General features: G+C 47.3%; 1 protein-coding gene across 4 annotated transcripts; it reads left to right on the forward strand.

The window, feature by feature from the left end:
• Positions 1 to 266: 266 nt before the first annotated feature.
• nat9 (N-acetyltransferase 9) lies at positions 267 to 19,777 on the forward strand. 4 transcript variants are annotated; one of them, XM_078570812.1, is made up of 6 exons: positions 267 to 386; positions 4,259 to 4,368; positions 5,301 to 5,441; positions 6,527 to 6,586; positions 10,146 to 10,240; positions 18,055 to 19,777. In XM_078570812.1, exons 1-6 carry the CDS (start codon positions 310 to 312, stop codon positions 18,211 to 18,213), a joined length of 642 nt encoding a protein of 213 aa, XP_078426938.1. In that variant the 5' UTR covers positions 267 to 309; the 3' UTR covers positions 18,214 to 19,777. The 4 variants fall into 4 exon arrangements, with proteins under 4 accessions (XP_078426938.1, XP_078426939.1, XP_078426937.1 ...); XM_078570811.1 differs by having other exon boundaries at positions 273 to 428; XM_078570813.1 differs by lacking the exon at positions 6,527 to 6,586.
• Positions 19,778 to 21,037: the final 1,260 nt, after the last annotated feature.

Raw genomic sequence — 21,037 nt, forward strand, 5'->3', positions numbered from 1 at the left:
ACAACAACACAAAATAGATTCCACGTGTACTCATAACACAGTAGTAAGAAAGCCAATAGTAAGTTTAACAGGGCTGTAGAGATAAAATAAACCATTCGGTATTTGGGTGAGATTTAACATTGAAAGGGGGGGTGGGGGGGAGAGACACTATCTGACGCCGCTTCACGAGGGAAAATCTTCGCTCCCGCGTTCCGCCTGTTCGGGCCGCGCATGCGCTACGAACCAGTGACCTGACGGTCTTGTCACCGCGCTTGCGCAGGGACACGGGAATGACCGGGTCGCGCATGCGTATCGCTCGGTTCCCGGAGGATGCGGCTGAACGAGGAGGTGGAGCTGCAAGGCCGCCTGGTTGCATTGGTACCTTATGGAGCGGGGCACGTTCCCAGGTCAGGGCCAGAGAATCCTGCCGACGCGAGTTCTCGGTCGGGGTGGGGTGACCAGGCGCCATCACGGGCTATCAGAGTGATGATGCGCGCTCCTGGTCTGTTCCAGGGGTCATGGCGCGGTCGCCTGGCCTGTGCGCGTTCCACGCCTAGGTGGTAGGTGGTAGGTGGGTGGGGGGGGTGGGGGGGGTGGGGGGACGGGTGCGCGTTCCATGTCTGGGTGGGAGAGGTGATGGGTGCGTGCTCCCAGTATTTTGGGGGGGCGGGGTGATGGGTGCGCGCTCCCAGCCTGTTGGTGGGATGACGGGTGCGTGCTCCCAGTCTGTGGGGCGGGGTAACAAGTGCGCGCTCACAGTCTGTTGGGGCGGGGGTGACGGGTGCGCGCTCCCAGTCTGTGGGGCGAGGGTGACGGGTGCGCGCTCCCAGTCTTCGAGAGGGGGTGGGGTGACAGGTGCGCGCTCCCAGTCTGTTGGGGGGGGTGACAGGTGTGCGCTCCCAGTCTGTGGGGCGAGGGTGACGGGTGCGCGCTCCCAGTCTTTGGGGGGGGGTGACGGATGCGCGCTCCCAGTCTTCGAGAGGTGGGGGGGTGACAGGTGTGCGCTCCCAGTCTTTGGGGGGTTGGAGGGGTGATGGGTGCGCGCTCCCAGTCTTTGGGGGGGTGACGGGTGCTTGCTCCCAGTCTGTTGGGGGGGGGGGTGACAGGTGCGCGCTCCCAGTCTGTTGGGGGGGTGATGGGTGCGTGCTCCCAGTCTGTTGGGGGGGGGGGGGTGACAGGTGCGCGCTCCCAGTCTGTTGGGGGGGTGATGGGTGCGTGCTCCCAGTCTGTTGGGGGGGGTGACAGGTGCGCGCTCCCAGTCTTTGGGGGGGTGATGGGTGTGCGCTCCCAGTCTTTGGGGGGGTGACGGGTGCGTGCTCCCAGCCTGTTGGGGGGGTGATGGGTGCACGCTCCCAGTCTTTGGGGGGGTGACGGGTGCACGCTCCCAGTCTTTGGGGGGGTGACGGGTGCACGCTCCCAGTCTTTGGGGGGGTGACGGGTGCACGCTCCCAGTCTTTGGGGGGGTGACGGGTGCACGCTCCCAGTCTTTGGGGGGGTGACGGGTGCGCGCTCCCAGTCTTTGGGGGGGTGACGGGTGCGCGCTCCCAGTCTTTGGGGGGGTGACGGGTGCGCGCTCCCAGTCTTTGGGGGGGTGACGGGTGCGCGCTCCCAGTCTTTGGGGGGGTGACGGGTGCGCGCTCCCAGTCTGTTGCGGGGGTGACGGGTGCGCGCTCCCAGCCTGTTGGGGGGGTGACGGGTGCGTGCTCCCAGCCTGTTGGGGGGGGTGATGGGTGCGCGCTCCCAGTCTTTGGGGGGGTGATGGGTGCGCACTCCCAGTCTTTGGGGGGGTGACGGGTGTGCGCTCCCAGTCTTTGGGGGGGTGATGGGTGTGCGCTCCCAGTCTTTGGGGAGGTGACAGGTGCGCGCTCCCAGTCTTTGGGGGGGTGGAGGGGTGATGGGTGCGCGCTCCCGGTCTTTGGGGGGATGGAGGGGTGACGGGTGCGCACTCCCAGTCTTTGGGGGGTGACAGGTGCGCGCTCCCAGTCTTTGGGGGGGTGACGGGTGCGCGCTCCCAGTCTGTTGTGGGGGTGACGGGTGCGTGCTCCCAGCCTGTTGGGGGGGTGACGGGTGCGTGCTCCCAGCCTGTTGGGGGGGTGACGGGTGCGCGCTCCCAGTCTTTGGGGGGGTGACGGGTGCGCGCTCCCAGTCTTTGGGGGGGTGACGGGTGCGAGCTCCCAGTCTTTTGGGGGGGGGTGGAGGGGTGGAGGGGTGATGGGTGTGCGCTCCCGGTCTTTGGGGGGGGTGGAGGGGTGATGGGTGCGCGCTCCCAGTCTTTGGGGGGGTGACGGGTGAGCGCTCCCAGTCTTTGGGGGGGTGACGGGTGCGCGCTCCCAGTCTGTTGCGGGGGTGACGGGTGCGTGCTCCCAGCCTGTTGGGGGGGTGACGGGTGTGTGCTCCCAGCCTGTTGGGGGGGTGATGGGTGCGCGCTCCCAGTCTTTGGGGGGGTGACGGGTGCGCACTCCCAGTCTTTGAGGGGGGTGGGGGGGTGACGGGTGCGCGCACCCAGTCTTTTGGGGGGGATGACGGATGCGCGCTCCCGGTCTTTGGGGGTGGGGGTGGGTGTGACGGGTGCGCGCTTCCGGTCTTTGAGTGGGGGAGAGGTGATGGGTGCGTGCTCCCAGTCTGTTGCGGGGGGGGTCACGGGTGCGCGCTCCCAGTCTGTTGGGGAGGGTCACGGGTGTGCGCTCCCAGTCTGTTGGGGGGGTGATGGGTGCTCGCTCCCAGTCTTTGAGGGGGGAGGGGTGATGGCCGCGCGCTCCCAGTCTGTTGGGGGGGTCACGGGTGCACGCTCCCAGTCTGTTGGGGGGGGTGACGGGTGCTCGCTCCCAGTCTTTTGGGGAGGGTGACGGGTGCGCGCTCCCAGTCTGTTGGGGGGGTGACGGGTGCTCGCTCCCAGTCTTTTGGGGAGGGTGGGGGGGTGACGGGTGCGCGCTCCCAATCTTTGCGGGGGTGACGGGTGCGTGCTCCCAGTCTTTGGGTGGGGTGGGGGTGACGGGTCCGTGCTCCCAGTCTTTTGGGGAGGGGGAGGGTGACGGGTGCGCGCTCCCAGTCTTTGGGAGGGGTGTGACAGGTTTGCGCTCCTGGTCTGTGGTCTGTGCGGCATGGGGGTGACGGGTGCGCGTGCTCCTGGTCTGTGCAGGGGTGATCCTCTTGGTAAAGTTCCCATAGGTGACCTCCCTTTCCTGGTAAGGTTAGTGTCGAAACCAACATAAATTTGGTCGTAAATGGTTTTGAGGAAATCCCTGGCTCGATTAAACAAAGCAGCAATGTGTATTAATGTAGCGCGTTTAACTTTGTAAAATGTCTTAAGGTGCCTCACAGGACCTTTTAAAGAAATCAAATTTCACACTGAGAAGGTTGAGGAGCTATTCGGGCAGGTGACCTGATCGATGTTTGGTCAAATTGGTAGGTTTTAGGGAAAATCTTGGGCTGAATGGCCTCATTCTACGCCTTAACTTTTCTGTGGTTCTTAATAGAGAAAAGTGAGGTAGGAAAGGAGTGGTTTAGGGAGGAAATTCCAGAGTTTAGGAGCTTGGCAGCTGAAGGCATAGCTGCCATTTTGGAGCAATTTCAATCGGGGATATGTGAGAGTCCAGAAAACAGAGATTTCCATGTTATTGTTAGAATCATGCTGCAATGGTGTGCATGATTTAAGTTTGTAATTGAGAGCAGCTGCCACAATTATGGAAAGATTAGGGAATTATTGCAAGTATATAAAAAGCAATTCATACTGGGTGTAGCAGGGAACAAGGGAGTCTGTGCCTTTACTCTGTAGCCTTGCGAATAAACCTGGATTAAGGAAAAGACTGGCTTCAGATTCATCCTTTCCTTAATGTATGAACAGCGACTTTAACTTTTGGGGTTGTAGGGCTGGAGGAGATTACAGAGATAGGGAGTGGTGAGGCCTTGGAGGGACTCAAGATTTATACAGTCAGAAGCTCTTCACAGGGAGTGGCTCTTGCAGTAAGTGCATGCAGGAATTCCCAGAGCCCCTTATATTCCGAGCTGAAGAATTAGGCTGAAATGTCTGCAGTTTCCTGTGGTGTTCACTAATAGGAGAACCTGATAACAGAATCACCTGAGCTACCTCGCACGTGGGAGGGAGTAATCTTGACTTTGTGCAAAAATGTAAAAAAGTGAATCAGCAGCCCAGTTTACAGCTCACCCAATTTATATATTCATTAACTTCAATATACCTACACGGGACTCCAGACTCATATCAAGATGACTGACTCTGAACTGACCTCTCAATTAGCCTAGCAACTTTAATTGTTTACAGGTATCACCAATGGATGAAATCAGAGGAGTTACAGAAGCTTACGGCCTCGGAGCCACTTACCTTGGAGCAGGAATACCAGATGCAGAGAAGCTGGCGGGAGGATGCCGACAGTAAGGATTTGTTAATAATACCAAAGCCATCTTGGGCTGTCATTGAGCAGGTCAGCAGCAGAGAGCTGGATCTCCATTCATTACATATTTACCAGGACAATGTACTGAATTTGTACAGGCTATGTTTCTTGTGTGTCGTTCAAGCTGCTGAATGTTGGTACAAGGGAATGTAAATCTTTCCATTTCAGGAGCCTAGCGTCAGCATCAACAATGTCAGCACGGATTAGAGGCTGTTCTGTTGTTTGATATGCCTCAACCCTAAGCCAAGAAGGTTTGGTACTTTATTAGGGTGATGTTTTTTCATCTCTCTCACCGCCCAATTTTGGAGCGGGTTTTCCATGAGGAACCGTATTAGGAATATCCACATAGATGCTTACAGCCAACCTGATTCCCATCAGTCTGGACTTAATTTGAATGCTGGCTCCAGAGGTAAAAGGCCATTCTGTAAACCACTGCACAAACTAGTCCAACAACAACTTCATTAAAGGCACTACATGAATGCATTAGCATTGGTCCCAAGTTATAATTTGCATTCCTAATGTGCCTTTTCACTGAATCACAATTTATATATTTAACAAAATGTAGCCATAAATAGTGATTTCACCAATACAGTCCCCACCACTTGGGCAAATAGTTCTAACTATTTGTCATTACCTTGGAGTGAATTACAAAGGCGATGTTTAAAATGTATAAGTGTACCGTCGGTTTAAGTAGTTCAGTACTTACCAATTTAAAAGCCATGCTGATTTCAGTTAAAGTTTGCTGTTCGCACTAACAATTAGGGGTGTTATATCATTACTGCAGCCCATTATGGTTTTATCGTGTACCGTGCATAGCAGGTAAATTATATTCACACAAGCACGCCTCCCCAAATATGTGGTGGGATCTATACTTAAGGATCTGAACATTGACGATCCTTTGTATTTTGACAGAATGTACCTTCATTGTTTTGGACAAGCTCAGGTGGGTGAGTGGTTTGTGCACAGAAGAGGACTGCATGGTGGGAGATGTGAATCTGTTCCTCACGGATCCTGAAGACACCACAGTGGCTGAAATTGAAATTATGATTGCGGGTTAGTACTAGTTACAGCACTGTCACTAGGATTTCAGTATTCGCACTGGGCCATAATTTACTGTTGTAGAGAGTAACAGCATCTACTATTAATTAAACTTGGCCTTGTCTTTTTAATGTTAATGATATTTTGCAGCCCAAGTTGTTGGAAGTGCAAACTGAGTTGAGGTAAACAGGGCATCTGGGACTTGAATGAACATAGTAAGCAACAATTCCAGATGGTGCCTTCTAAACTTGGGTTGTACCTGGAGAGCAGGTTTTGAGATCTATAACACTAAAATTTGAGTATTGCTGAAAAAAGAGATATGCCATTGAAGCTTTTTGTCACTGACAGCCAGTTTAAGGTTATCAGTTGGGCTCGCAATGTAGCTCACTTATGTGTGCTAGACATACAGGGCCCTGTCCTTTGCAGACAGAAGGAGCATGTCCACATGTTGCGCCTTTTTCAACTAAACAAAAGCTTGGGGGATAGCCATTCCCTAGTTCATTCCCCAGGTCAATGGCTTGACCAATCAGAGTCAACCTGTCTGGTTTGAATTTAAACAAAAGCTTGGCAGTTAATTGTTCCCTGGTGCATTTTCCATGGAAATGCCTCTAGCAATCAAGAGTTCACTTGCCAACCAATCAGCACTCTCTTCTTGTGCAGTATAAATTATTGTACCCTTTACAACTGGTGTTCGTGTGAATTTCCCCGATGAGTGCAGGATGAAAAACTTTTGACAGCATTTCTGTTTTTTTTCAGCAATCCTCGAGTTCTGTACTATCAAACACTAAAATTGTGCATTTTCAAACCATTTAGGGTGATGTACCCCTGGGGTTCTGCCCATGTTGATGCGGGTACCTCTGCATGCCTTAATGTACTCTTCGGGTCTCCTGTGCACATGTTGATGTACTCCTGGGGGTGCCTTTGCAAATATTGACACACTAATGGATTCCTCCTGCAGATGTTGATACATTAATGGAGACCCCTTGCAAGTACTGATATATGGCAGTTCTGGTATATTGTGCTCTGTGTTGCACATGGTATTTGTAGTGTTGCATTGTATTTCCTAGTGATAGTAAATACTCTGTGCTTTTGTTTTTTAGAGCCTAGTTACAGAGGAAAGGGGTTTGGAAAGGAAGCAACAATGATGATGATGTATTATGGTGAGAACACGGCATACTAATGCTGTCGTGCCTTTGGTGGCTGTTTATTCTGTAATGTGATAGTAATTTATTTTTAAAGTAGTACCTATTGCCCTGGAAAGCAGCTGTGACTGTCAGAACCTGAAAATTGACCGACTGGTGAGTGATTTAAGGATCATTATAACAAGGTGATCGTCATACGTGGAGACATTCACAGCAAAAAGGGGAGGAGAGCAATTACCTTTCTTTAATAAAAACTGCTTAATTGGGAAACACATTCAGCAGAAGGCTTTTCCTCATCCTCAGCAACTTGATCTTATCCAAAACTCCGCCTGCCCTGCCGGTCTCAAAACTCATTCTCTACTTAAACTCCTCCCCCCACCCACCCACCCCGGATTCCCTTTGACTCCAGTTTTGCTAGGGCTCCTTGATGCCACACTCGGTCAAATGCTGCCTTGACGTCAAGGGCAGTCACTCTCACCTCACCTCAGGAGTTCAGCTCTTTTGTCCATGTTTGAACCAAGGCTGTAATGAGGTCAGGAGCTGAGTGACCCTGGCGGAACTCAAACTGAGCGTGTGAGCAGGTTATTCCTAAGCAAGTGCCGCATGATAGCATTGTTGATGACCACTTCCATTACTGATGATGGAGAGTACACTGATGGGGCGGTAATTGGCCGGGTTGGATTTGTCCTGCTTTTTGTGTATAGGACATACGTGGGCAATTTTCCACATTGCCAGGTAGATGCCAGTGTTGTAGCTGTACTGGAACAGCTTGAATAGGGATACGGCAAGTTCTGGAGCACAAGTCTTCAGTACTATTGGAAGAATATTGTCAGGGCCCATAGCCTTTGCAGCATCCAGTGCTTTCAGCCATTTCTTGATATCACGTGGAGTGAATTGAATTGGCTGAAGACTGACATTTGTGATGCTGGGGATCTCCAGAGGAGACTGAGGTGGATCACTCACTCAGCACTTCTGGCTGAAGATTGTTGCGAATGCATCAGTCCTATCTTTTGCACTGATGTGCTGGGTCCTTCCGCCATTGAGGATGGGGATATTTGTGGACCCTCCTCCAGTGAGTTGTTTAATTGTCCACCACCATTCACGACTGGATGTGGCAGGACAACTAATCCATTAGTTGTGGAATCGCTTGGCTCTATCACTTGCTTCTTATGATGTTTGGCATGCAAGTAGTCCTGTGTTGTAGCTTTACCAAGTTGACATCTCATTTTTAAGTATGCCTGGTGCTACTCCTGGCATGCCCCCCAGCACACTTCACTGAACCAGCATTGATCCCCTGGTTTGGTGGTAATGGTAGAGCAGGATATGCTGGGCCATGAGGTTACAGATTTTGGTTGGGTACAGTTTTGCTGTTGCTGATGGCACACAGCGTCTCATGGATGCCCAATCTTGAGTTGCTCGATCTGTTTGAAATCTATCCATTTAGCACACTGGTGGTGCCACACAACACAATGGAGGTATCCACAATCAGAAGACAGGACTTTGTCTCCACAAGGACTGTGCGGTGGTCACTCCTACCAATACTGCCATGGATAGATGCATCTGCGGCAGGCAGGATGGTGAGGATGAGGTCAAGTATGTTTTTCCCTCTTGTTGGTTCCTTCACCAGACCTAATTGAGCAGCTATGTCCTTCAGGACTCAGCTAGCTCGGTCTGTGCTGGTGCTACCAAGCCAATCTTGGTGATGGACATTGAAGTCCCCCATCTAAAGTACATTCTGTGCCCTTGTCACCCTTGGTGGGACAGAACATACCCAGGTATGGTGATGGTGGTGTCTGGGACATTGTAAGGTATGATTCAGTGAGTTTGACTGTGTCAGGCTGCTGCTTGACTAGTCTGTGAGACAGCTCTCCCAATTTTGGCACAATCCCCAGATGTTAGTAAGGAGGACTTTGCAGGTTCGACAGGGCTGGGTTTGCCACTGTTGTTTCCGGTGCCTAGGTGGATGCTGGGCGGTCTGTCCGGTTTCATTCCTTTGTATTGACTTTTTAGCGGTTTGATACAACTGAGTGGCTTGCTAGGCCATTTCAGAGGAATTTAAAAGTCTGCGGATCTGGAGTCATGTAGGCCAGACCAGATGAGAATGGCAGATTTCCTTCCCTAAAGTACTTTAACGAACTAGATGGTTTTTACAACAATCGATGATGGTTTCATGGTCATCATTAGATTTTTAATTCCAGATTTTTATTGAATTCAAATTTCACCATCTGCCGTGGTGGGATTGGAACCTGGGTTCTCGGAGCATTACCCTGGGTCCCTGGATTACTAGTTCAGTGACAATACTACTACACCACTGTCTCCAGTGGAGGGATTGAATGAGTTGATGATGAGGTAGAACTGGGTGCCATCGACATATATGTGGAAACTGATGCTGTGTGTTTGGATAATGTCATTCAGGGGCAACATGTACATGAGAAATTGGAGGGGACGAAGGATGGATCCCTGGGGCATTCTGGAGGTAATGATGTGGGAATGGGAAGAGAAGCCACTGCAAATGATTCTATGGCGAGAAAGGAATGGAACCAGATGAGTGAGTCTACCCCATTAGATGACAAGAGGAGAAGCTTTGAAGGAGGATTCTGTGGTAAAGTTCGAGACAGGTTGAAAACGACAAGGCTACATAGTTTACCTTTGTCACAGTCCCATAGGATGTCCCTTGTGACTTTAATAAAAGTCATTTCAGTACTATGGCAGGGGAAGAAACCTGATTTGAAAGGATTCGAATGTGGAGTTCCAGGAAAGATGAGCAGATTTGGGCAGTGACAGCATGCTCAAAGATTTTGAAGAAGAATGGGAGATTGGAGATGGTAGTGGTTTGCAAGGAAAATAAAGACTTGCATATACATAACACCTTTTACAACCATTGGACATCTCAATGCGCTTTACAGCCAATGGATTACTTTTTGAAGTGTAGTCACTGCTGGATTGTAGGAAATGCAGCAGTCAATATGCGCACAGTAAGGTCCCACAAACAGCAATGTGATAATGACCAGATAACATTTTCTGTGATGCTGATTGAGGGGTAAATATTGGCCAGGATACTGGGGATAACTCATCTTCAAAATAGTGTCATGAGATCTTTTACATCCACCTTAAAGATTGCAGATGTTTAACATTTTTCATCTGAAAGACTTAAGGACAGAGGGATCGAGAGTTGTTTTTTGAGGAGAGGGATTACTGCAATATGAAGAGCAGGCGACAGTAACTTGGGAGAGAGAACCATTAACATCAGCTAATGTGGAGTCAGGAAGGGAAGTTGGGTAGTCAGCAGTTTGTTGGGAATAGGATTATGGGAGCAAGAGATGGATTTCATGGACAAGATGAGCTTGGAGTGGGCATGAGGAGCAATAGGAGAGAAACTAGAGAAAAATGTGAGTTCAGGGGTAGGGCCAGAGGGAACCTTGGGGGGGACGATTGGCCCAGTGGGTTGGAGGGGAAGGTGGCGGCAGAGGCAGCGGAGCATATGGTCTCAATCTTAGTGACAAAGAAGTCCATATGCTCCTTGTACTTGTTGGTTGTGTGGTAAACATTTGTTTACATGGTTGCTTTTTTTCTTCAGGAGTGACTAAACTGGGGATAAAAAAATTTCAAGCCAAAATCAACCTGGAAAATACAATCAGCATTGCTATGTTTCAAAACTTTCACTTTAAAGAGGTAATGTACCTTACCCATGTGCTAACTTTCCATTTCAACACTGCAACTGTGCCACAATCCCTGATGGATAATGCCTGCTGCACTTAATTGTTGGATCTGTATAAATACACCAGGTGCCAAATGTTCCATGAAACAGGAGTAGGCTTTATAGTCTTTTAAACCTGTTCCATTATTCACTGAAACATTGGCTGATCTGTCCCCTAACTCCATCTACCTGCCTTTGCCCCATATCTCTTAATACCTTTAGTTTCCAAAAACCTATCAATCTTGGTTTTAAAAGAGAATTCCAAACTTCTACCCCATCCTTTTTGTGTAGAAGTATTTTCTAATTTCATTCTTGAAAAGTCAAGTTCTAATTTTTAGATTATGCCCCCGAGTCATAGATCAACTAGTGGAACCTTGTTTCTGTCCAATTACAAGAATAGGAACATAAGGTGACAGGCTAGATACAAGTAAAACTCCCAATACACTCACCTATCAAGTGCTGTCAGGGCAAGTACACCATGGATTAATACATAGTAGAACTTCCTCTACAATCTACCATCAGACACTCCCAGGGCAAGTACAGCACAGGTTAGATACAGAGTAAAGCTCTCTCTACACTGTCCCATCAAGCACTCCCAAGACAGGAACAGTTCAGATTGGATACAGAGTAAAGCTTCCTCTACACTGTCCCAGGACAGGTATAGCAAGGGTATGTAGGTGAACATAAGAAATAGGAGCAGAATTAGGCCATTTGGCCCCTCAAGCCTGCCCCGCCATTCAATAAGATCATGGCTGATCTGCCCCAGGCCTCAACTCCTCTTTCCTGCCAGCTCCTCACAGCCCTCAATCCCCTGATATTTCAAAAATCTATCTACCTCCTCTTTAAATACTTTCAGTGATCTAGCCTCCACAACTCTCTGGGGTAGAGAATTCCAGACATACACTCCCCTCTGAGAGAAGAAATTCCTTCGCATCTCAGTTTTAAATGAGTGTCCCCTTATTCTGTAACTATGTCCCCTGGTCTGAGACTCTGCCAGTGGAAACATCTTCTCAGCATCTACCCTGTCAAGCACCCTTAGAATCTTGTAAGTTTCACCCCTCGATCACCCCTCATTCTTCTAAACGCAAATGAATAAAGGCCTAACCTGTTTAGCCGTTCTTGATAAGTCAACCCTCTCATCCCAGGAATCAACCTAGTGAATCTCTTTTGAACTGCCTCCAATGCCAGTATATCCTTTCTTAAATATGGGGACCAAAACTGTACACAGTACTCCAGGTGCGGCCTCACCAACACCCTGTACAGTTGTAACAAGACTTCCCTATTTTTAAACTCCAGGCCCCTAGCAATACAGGCCAAAATTCCATTTGCTGCCTTAATTACTTGCTGCACCTACATGCTAACCTTTTTGTGTTTCATGCACAAGAACACACAGATCCCTCTGTGCTGCACTTTTTTGGAGTCTCTTTCTATTTAAATAATAGTCTGCCTTTGATCCTTCCTACCAAAGTGCATGACCTCACACTTTCCTACATTAAACTCCATCTGTCAAGTTTTTGCCCACTCATTCAACATATATCCCCTTGCAGATTCCTTACGTCCTCATCACAACATGCCTTCCCACCTATTTTTGTATCGTCAGCAAATTTGGATAGATTACACTCTGCACCTTCCTTCAGCTCATTAATGTCGATAGTAAATAATTGAAGCCTTAGGACTGATCCTTGTGGCACTCCATTAGTTGCATCTGTCCAACCTGAAAAAGACCCATTAATCCCGATCCTGTCTTCTATGTGTTAACCAATCCTCAATCCAAGCTAATACATTACCCCCAATACCGTGAGCTCCAATCTTGTTTAATAATCTTTTACGTGGCATCTTATCGAATACCTTCCGGGAAATCCAAATACACTAACTACCGGTTCCCCTTTATCAACTCTGCTTGTTATATCCTCAAGGACTCTAGCAAATTTGTCAAACATGATTTCCCTTTCACAAAACCATGTTGGCTCTGTTTGATTACGTTAAGCTTTTCTAAATGTCCTGCTATTTCTTCCTTAATAATGGACTCCAGCATTTTCCCAATGACAGATGTTAGGCTGTCTTGCCTATAATTTCCTGCTTTCTGTCTCCCTCCCTTCTTGAACAGGGGCATCACATTAGTGGTTTTCCAATCCACTGGGACCCTCCCAGAATCCAATGAGTTCTGGAATATTTCGACCAATGCCTCCACTGTCTCTGCAGCTACTTCCTTTAAAACCCTTGGATGCAGGCCATCAGGTCCTGGCGACCTGTCTGCCTATAGTCCCATTAATTTGTCAAATACTTTGTCCCTACTGATAGAGACTGTAACAAGATCTTTCCCCCCATTAGCCCCTTGCTTATCTGATATCTTTGGGATGCAAAATATTGGTATAAGTTATCTGCCAATTCTTAAAGCAGAATTTACAGCACAGAAACAGCCATTTGGCCCAACTGATCAATGCTTTTTAAAAAATTGATTCACAGGATGTGGACATCGCTGGCAAGGAAAGACCAACACTTGTAGTGAATCACTAACAGTCCTCGAGAAAGTGGTATAAACCACCCCCATGAACCCCTGCAGTCCATGTGGTGACGGAACTCCCACAGTGCTATTTCACACAAAATCTCTCAGTGCAGAAGAGGCCCTTTGGCCCATTGAATCTGCACCGACACACGAGAAACACTTGACCTACCTACCTAATCCCGTTTACCAGCACTTGGCCCATAGCCTTGAATGTTATGACGTGCCAAGTGCTCATCCAGGTACTTTTTAAAGGATGTGAGGCAACCCGCCTCTACCACCCTCCCAGGCAGAGCATTCCAGACTGCCACCACCCTCTGGGTAAAAACGTTTTTCCTCACATCCCCCCTAAACCTCCTGCCCCTCACCTTGAACTTGCGTCCCCTCATGATTGACCCTTCAACTAAGGGGAACAGTTGCTCCCTATCCACCCTGTTCATGCCCCTCATAATCTTGTACATCTCGACCAGGTCGCCCCTCAGTCTTCTCTGCTCCAACGAAAACAACCCAAGTCTATCCAACCTCTCTTCATAACTTAAATGTTTCATCCCAGGCAACATCCTGGTGAATCTCCTCTGCACCCCCTCCAGTGCAATCACATCCTTCCTATAATGTGGCGACCAGAACTGCACACAGTACTCCAGCTGTGGCCTCACCAAGGTTCTATACAACTCCAACATGACCTACCTACTTTTGTAATCTATACCTCGATTGATAAAGGCAAGTGTCCCATATGCCTTTTTCACCACCCCACTAACATGCCCTTCTGCCTTCAGAGATCTACGGACACACACGCCAAGGTCCCTTTGTTCTTCAGAACTTCCTAGTGTCTTGCCGTTCATTGAATACTTCCTTGTCAAATTGCTCCTTCCAAAGTGTATCACCTCACACTTTTCAGGGCTAAATTCCATCTGCCCATTTGACCATCCCTTCTATATCTTCCTGTAGCCCAAGACACTCAACCTCACTGTTTTAACCACCCGGCCAATCTTTGTGTCATCCGCAAACTTACTAATCCTACCTCCCACATAGTCATCTATGTCGTTTATATGAATGATGAATAATACGGGACCCAGCACAGATCCCTGTGGTACGCCATTGGACACGGGCTTCCAGTCACTAAAGCAGCCTTCTGTCATCACCCTCTGTCTCCTACAACTAAGCCAATTTTGAATCCACCTTATCAAATTACCTTGTATCCCATGTGCATTTGCCTTCTTTATATGTGGGACCTTGTCAAAGATTTTGCTGAAATCCATATAAACTACATCACCTGCACTACCCTCATCTACACACCTGGTCACCACCTCAAAAAATTCAATCAAATTTGTTAGGCATGACCTCCCTCTGACAAAACCATGCTGACTATCCCTGATCAAACCTTGCCTCTCCAAGTGGAGATAGATTCTCTCCTTCAGAATTTTCTCCAATAGTTTCCCTACCACTGACGTGAGACTCACTGGTTCCCAGGCTTATCTCTACAACCCTTCTTAAATAGTGGAACCACATTAGCTGTTCTCCAGTCTTCTGGCACCTCCCCCGTGGCCAGAGAGGAATTAAAAATGTGGGTCAGAGCCCCTGCGATCTCCTCCCTTGCCTCCCTCAGCAGTCTGGGACACAAATAATCCGGACTTGGAGATTTGTCCACTTTTAAGCCTGCCAACACCTCCAATACCTTGTCACTCCCTATATCAATTTGCTCAAGAACCTCGCACTCTCTCCCCGAGTTCCATACCTTCATCCTCATTTAATAGGGATTTTCAGGATTTTGGCCCAGCTCAACATGATGTGCGACCTGGAGGGGAACTTGGAGTTGCTGGCGTTCTCATGCACTCCACACAAGCCTCCTCCGACTCTACATCATCTTACCTTATCTCCTTTAATTCCTTTCTCCCTCATGAATTTATCGAGCTTCCCTTAAAAGGTCCCTATGCTATTCATCTCAACCCCCTGTGATAGCACATTCCACATTCTAACTACCCTCTTGCTATAGAATAGCACCCTCATTCCTTTATCGGATTTATTGGTGATTATCTTTTACTTATGGCCACAAGATTTTATTTATTGCCCCCCTACCGGCCAAGCTGTTCCAGTACAGCTACAACATTGGTATCTACCCAGTAATGTGGAAAATTGCCCAGCTATGTTCTGTACACACAAAGCAAATTTCTCTGTTCCCCATTATCAATTCCGCAATCGCATCCTCCATGGGATGCTTACTTTAGCCACTCTCTTTTTATATACCTGTAGAAGCTCTTGCTGTTTGTTTTTATATTTCTTGCCAATTTATTTTCATAATCAATTTTCTCTCTCTTTATTAGCTTTTTAGTCATCCACTGCTAGTTCCTAAAAAAAAAAATCCCGATCCTCTAGCCTACCACTGCTTTGTATGCCTTAGTTTTTGATTGGATACTCTCCTTGACCACCTTTATTAACCATGGGTGGGTGATTCATCCTTCTCAGCGAGTCCTCCTTTTTGACCAGGATAAATTATTGCTGAGCGTTATTAAATATCTGCCACTGCTCATCCACTGACCTTCCCCTTAGTCTATTTTCCCAGCCCGCTTTAGACAACTCTTTCTTCATACCTCTGTAATTGCCCTTATTTAAGTTGAGGACACTAGTTTGAGACCCGAGTTTCTTGCCCTCGAACTGAATTTGAAATTCTACCATGATGTGATTGCTATCCCCCATAGGATCCTTAACTGCGATAGCTCTAATTAATCCCACCCATTACACAATACTAGATCTGAAATAGCCTGTTCCCGGGTAGGTTCTGCAACGTATTGCTCTAAGAAACAATCCCTGATGCACTCTACAAATTCGTCTTCCACCTTACAATTTGATTTTTCCAGTCAATATGCAGATTAAAATCACCCATGACAATTACACGCCTCCATTATTTCCTGATTTATACTTTGACCTACAGTGAGGCAATTCTCCGGGGGCCTATAGACGACTTTCACCCATGACTTCTTCCCCTTGCTATTCCTTATTTCCACCCAAACTGATTCCACATCATGATCTATTGCACCTATATCACTACTCACCATGGCACTGATACCTTCCTTTATTAACAAAGCTACCTCACCTTCTTTTTCTTTTTGCCTATTTTCCCAGAATGTTGGATACCCTTGAATATTGGGTTCCCGGTCTTGGTCACCCTGCAACCATGTCTCCATAATAGCTATCAAGTCATATTCATTTATTTCTATTTCTGCCATCAACTCACCTATCTTGTTACAAATGCTGCATGCATTCAGATAAAGAGCTTTAAGCTTTGACTTTTACCATTATTGTTCATTCTGGTTCTGATTTCTGCTGCACTTTCTGCTTACGTTTTCTGCCCCTTCCTGTCACACTTTGATTATCATTCGCCTCTTCACTACCCTGCACCTCTGCTCTCTAGTTTCTTTCTGATTTTTTAAACTTCCCTTCAGTTGAACCAGGACACTGGTCCCAGCATGGTTCATATGAAGTCCATGCCAGCGGAACAGCTCTCTCCCCCAGTACTGATGCCAGTGCCCTATGAATCGGAACCCATTTCTCCGTCACCAATCTTTGAGCCACACATTTACCTCTCTAATCTTATTTACCCTAGTCCTACCTATGTTGTTGGTACCTACTTGGACCACTACAACTGGATCCTTCTCCTCCCACTCTAAGGTCCTCTCCAGCCCAGAAGAGATGCCCTTAACCTTGGCACCAGGCAGGCAACACAGCCTTCGGGACTCTGTCTTTGCTGCAGAGAACAGCATCTATTCCCCTAGCAATGCTATCCCCTATTACTACTACATTTCTTTTTCTGTACCACACTGCTGTAGTCAGTTCGCGTATCCTCCCTGCAGTCTGTGCTGTCATTCACACCGGGAGCCAAGAACCCCGTACTTATTGGAAAGGGCGCTGGCTGAGGCTCCTCCAAAGCTAAATTTTGGATCCCCATACCTGCCTCACTCGCAGCCACACCCTCCTGCCCCTGACCACTGTCCAAATTTGATGTAATTATTGTAAGGGGTGTGAATGTCTCCTGAAACAGTGTCCGGGTAACTCTCCCCATCCCTGATGTGTCACAGTGTCCACAGTTCGGACTCCAGCTCACCAACTCTGAGCCAAAGTTCCTCGAGCAGCCAACATTTGCTACAGATGTCACCATGGATTGAACCGGCGTCCACCAGCTCCCACATACTACAGCTGCAACTCATCACCTGCACAGCCATCTCTATTTTATTTCATTAATTTAGATGTTAAATATCTTAAAAGTGAATTTCTTAACTGTACTCTTCAGCTGTAAGAACATCTCCTGATTTAAACCACTTGGCCAATCAAAAGAGACAAGAAGAGATACCCACTAATCACATACCTGTTTTCCTTTGATGTCACACTTCGGCTCTGATAGAAACAGGTCATCTTCTCGCAGTCTTCTCTAGGTTCTGCTGACTGCCTAGCTAGGGGTCCTCCTCTAGGTGTTGCTGACCGCCTGTCCCAGGGTCTCAGGTCCTCTTGCGCATTCCACAAACCTGGGAAGATTTGATGGGCAGTTTACCCTGGGCCTCAGCTGAGTTAGCTGATCTCTAGTTTAGCCAGAGTTGGAGTAATGCAACTCAACCCTTGGCTTGTGAGAGGGATATGGAAGGTTAATCAGTCACGGATCCTGGTTCTGGTCACTACTCTACTGGAAATCCCATATGTGAATGGATCAGGAAAGACTCAGCTTCTGTTGTGAGACCTGCCACAGTCCCGATAGACTGCCAAACTCCCTATCTTCAGGATGGGTAATAAATGCTGCCCTTGCCAGCAATGCCCAATCCCACGCACGAATGAAAAAACACAATAGCCAGTTGGAGAATTACAGGTGTTGGGCAAGGGCAAGAGTGGGTTCAGCTATGGTCCTGTGCCCTGTGAAATAGCTCAGAATTGAAACACAGCAAGGGCTTACAAGAATCAGTATTACACAGAGCTTGATTGTATTTTATTTTCCAATTCTCTGCAGTTTTCCACCCATCTCTCCCAAAGACACTGGCCTTTGCTGTGTTGCACTTTGTTATATCAACAGCACAAAATTTTAAAAAACATTTATTCTGATGCTTGTTAGAGAATTTTAGATTGTTTATCAGGAATGCCTCCATTGGCACAGCCACAAAGGAGCTTGTGGTGAACTGTTGGCACAGTATTGACATACCACGGTGCAGCTGAACTACACCCCCATACAGCTTTAGCTGTATTGTCAATATTGTGCTGGATTTCATCTTAAAGGACCTACAAGTGTTTTGTTTTCTGATCTTTTAGGTTTCTATCAGTGACATGTTCCAGGAAGTGACGCTCTGGTTAACTGTCGACAACTGCAGGAGAAAATGGCTCCTCGAACAAACTAATCACATCGAGGAGAAGCGGTATAGTCAACGGCTGGGGGAAGCCATCGGGAAAATCCACCTGCCTGCTGATTAGCAACTTTACAATGAGGACTGGCTACTTAAAAAGCCTATTATTGCCTGTTTAGAGATTTTTGAGTGCCATTCAAAGCATTTCATGTTGAAATGTGTCTGGGATGAATGCAATTGTTGCAGTTTCCAGCATCATAATGTCAGACAGGGCCAATAAAATCTGTTTGTCTTCGCCCCTGAGCCACACATACTCCCCTGGTTAAGCTGAGTCCAAGAATGACCTTTTGTGCAGGTACCCCCTTGGCTTATTGCATAAAGATTCTCAGCATTGAGCCACATAAACCAGGGCAGTTGCAGCTTTGATGTCCAGTCAGCTGAGAGTTCACAGGGCAGTGGTAGGGCGCTGCACTCGGCCCCATGGTCCTACTCCATAGTGGAACTGTACTGCAACATGCAAAACATAAGGCGAATGGCTGTTACCGTGGTACTGAACAGATGTTCTTGTCAGGCTGTAAACGGGTATGAGTCTACCTCCTAGGTGGGTAGGAAAGCACATTGCTTTGGTTGACTGTGAGCATCTTTTTTTATAAAGATCCATAGCTATATAATGGGATATTCCATCTGTGCTTTTTTACAAAGGTTTTACCAGCTGGGAGGATCCTGCCCAGTGTGACCTTCTGTGGTGAAACCTGGAGTACAATTTGGGACACAGGGAGCAGAGGACATCATTTGCAGCTAGCAATTCAAGTTTAATCAATATATTGATTTTAAGCTTGAATTTGTAATCCCATGCAATAAATTGATATATATTTCTCATGTGTAAAACTCACCATAGTAATTAGTAATCCAAGCAACAGCAATGCAAGCAGCAAGTAGTGGGATTAGAAAATAAAACAAGCATAGAATTCATCAAAACTTCTTTCACAGTCCATGTGCACTTTATCACAGACTCTAACCCACTCAGTTAATTTCTACACTGTATTTTCTCAATCTTACATACAGGGATGAGAAATTCCAGCCATTTTGTGGAATTCTGCCCTTTTTCCCTGACCTCTGCTTCCCTTCAGCTACCACTGTTTCCAATGCAGCCTAAGCCAAGATGAGAGAACCCCAAAGCCTGCACAATTTTCACCAGTAATGAGGCCAGGAGCAGGTCCAGCAGAGCTGTTGTTCAGTCTCGCACCCACCAAGACCTGGCTGCCATCTATTCACAACTGGTACCAGTTAATGGCTGCTGGTGCCTCCTGCAGTTGCTCCAGGCTATCAGCAGGGCTGAGTACAAGTACAGCGATAGCAGCATCCCCTTATGGACACACAGGTGTCACTGGTTACTAGCAGTGGGCCTCAGGGCGAAGCTATTTCTTTTGGGGTGCTGTCGAGGCAGTGAGTGAGGCCTTACTGCAGTGCTGCTTGCTGCAGACCATCACTGTCACTTTTCCCTTGCAACAAGCTGGCGAAGCTTTGCTAGAGCTGCCAGTAACACGGGTGAGAGTGGAGGTCAGAGAGTGGGAGATACACCAAGACTGGTGTTGAACCTTTGTTTTAAAAGAAGAACGTGTGTTGCATATCAATCATTTTTGAAAAAGCATGAATGTAAGCCACTGCCAAATAAAAGAGCCCTGATGAAACTTTCGCTTTTTCCCCTCATTACTGGAACACTTTCTTGGTTCCTGTCTAAACTTGGATGGAGTTAAATGTAAATCATTGTGTTATTTCCCTCTGATTTGTACAGTGAAACTTCACTTTTGTGCACATGGGTAATAAAGTGCCTGTGCAGCTCTTTTATTCAAAGTTTACTGAGACCTGTTTAAAAAGTTGCCCAGTGCTTTTTGTTTTGACACAATTTAAGTAAATTGAGAATTTTAACATTCCCCTTGATTTTTGACTGCACCTTTCTGGGTGCATTCAGACATGAGTGCTGCTGTTTGTGGACTGCAGCATACTAATTCTAGTGCAGAGTTAAATAAGCATGGCACAGAATTATATTTTGTTACATAATTGTTTCAGGCAGAAGAGTAGCAAATGGAGGAAACAAGACAAGGGCACATATAATAAGTGGTATTCAGAAAAGTGCAAATGAACAAAGGGACCTTGGAGTCTATAACACCCTGAAAGAGTGGGACTAGGTAGAATGTTCCTTCAGAGAGCCAGTGCAGACTTGATGGGCTGAATGGCCACCTTCCGCACTGTAAAGATTCTGTGAAGGCACAGGTAGACAAGTTGGTCAAGAAAGTATGCGGGATACTTTAATGGTCAAGGTCTAGCGCTTATGAGCAGGGAGGTTATGCTAGAACTGTGTAAAAACCCTAAACTCTGAGAAGGACACAGGCTGCAGAGATAGGTTAAAAAAGTGGGAGTATAACGTGGGGAAGTGTGAAGTTATTTACTTTGGTCGTAAGAATAGAAAAACAAAATTTTTTAAAAGGTAAATATTGATGTTTGGAGGGACTTGGGTGTACTCATACAAGGAACACAAAGTTAAAATGTAGATACAACAAGCAATTAGGAAGGCAAACAGCATATTGGTCTTTATTGCAAAGGGATTGGTGTACAAGAATACATAAGTCTTGCTACAGTGGTGCAGGATTTTAAGACCAGGACAGGAGTACTAAATGCAGTCTCGATCTCTATATCTAAGGAAGGATATACTTGCGTTGAAAGCAATATGGCAAGTGTTCACTAGATTGGTCCTGGGATGAGAGGGTTGACCTATGATGAGAGGCTGAATAAATTGGGTCTATACTCTGGAGTTTAGAAGAATGGGAAGTCATCTCATTCAAACATACAAGATTATGAAGGAGCTTGATGGGGTCGATACTGAAAGGTTGTTTCCCTGGTTGAGGAATCTGGAACAAAGGTGCACAGCCTCAGGATAAGGGGCCAATCTT

Source organism: Cetorhinus maximus, chromosome 24, assembly GCF_964194155.1.
Source record: "Cetorhinus maximus chromosome 24, sCetMax3.hap1.1, whole genome shotgun sequence".
Lineage (NCBI taxonomy): Eukaryota > Metazoa > Chordata > Chondrichthyes > Lamniformes > Cetorhinidae > Cetorhinus > Cetorhinus maximus.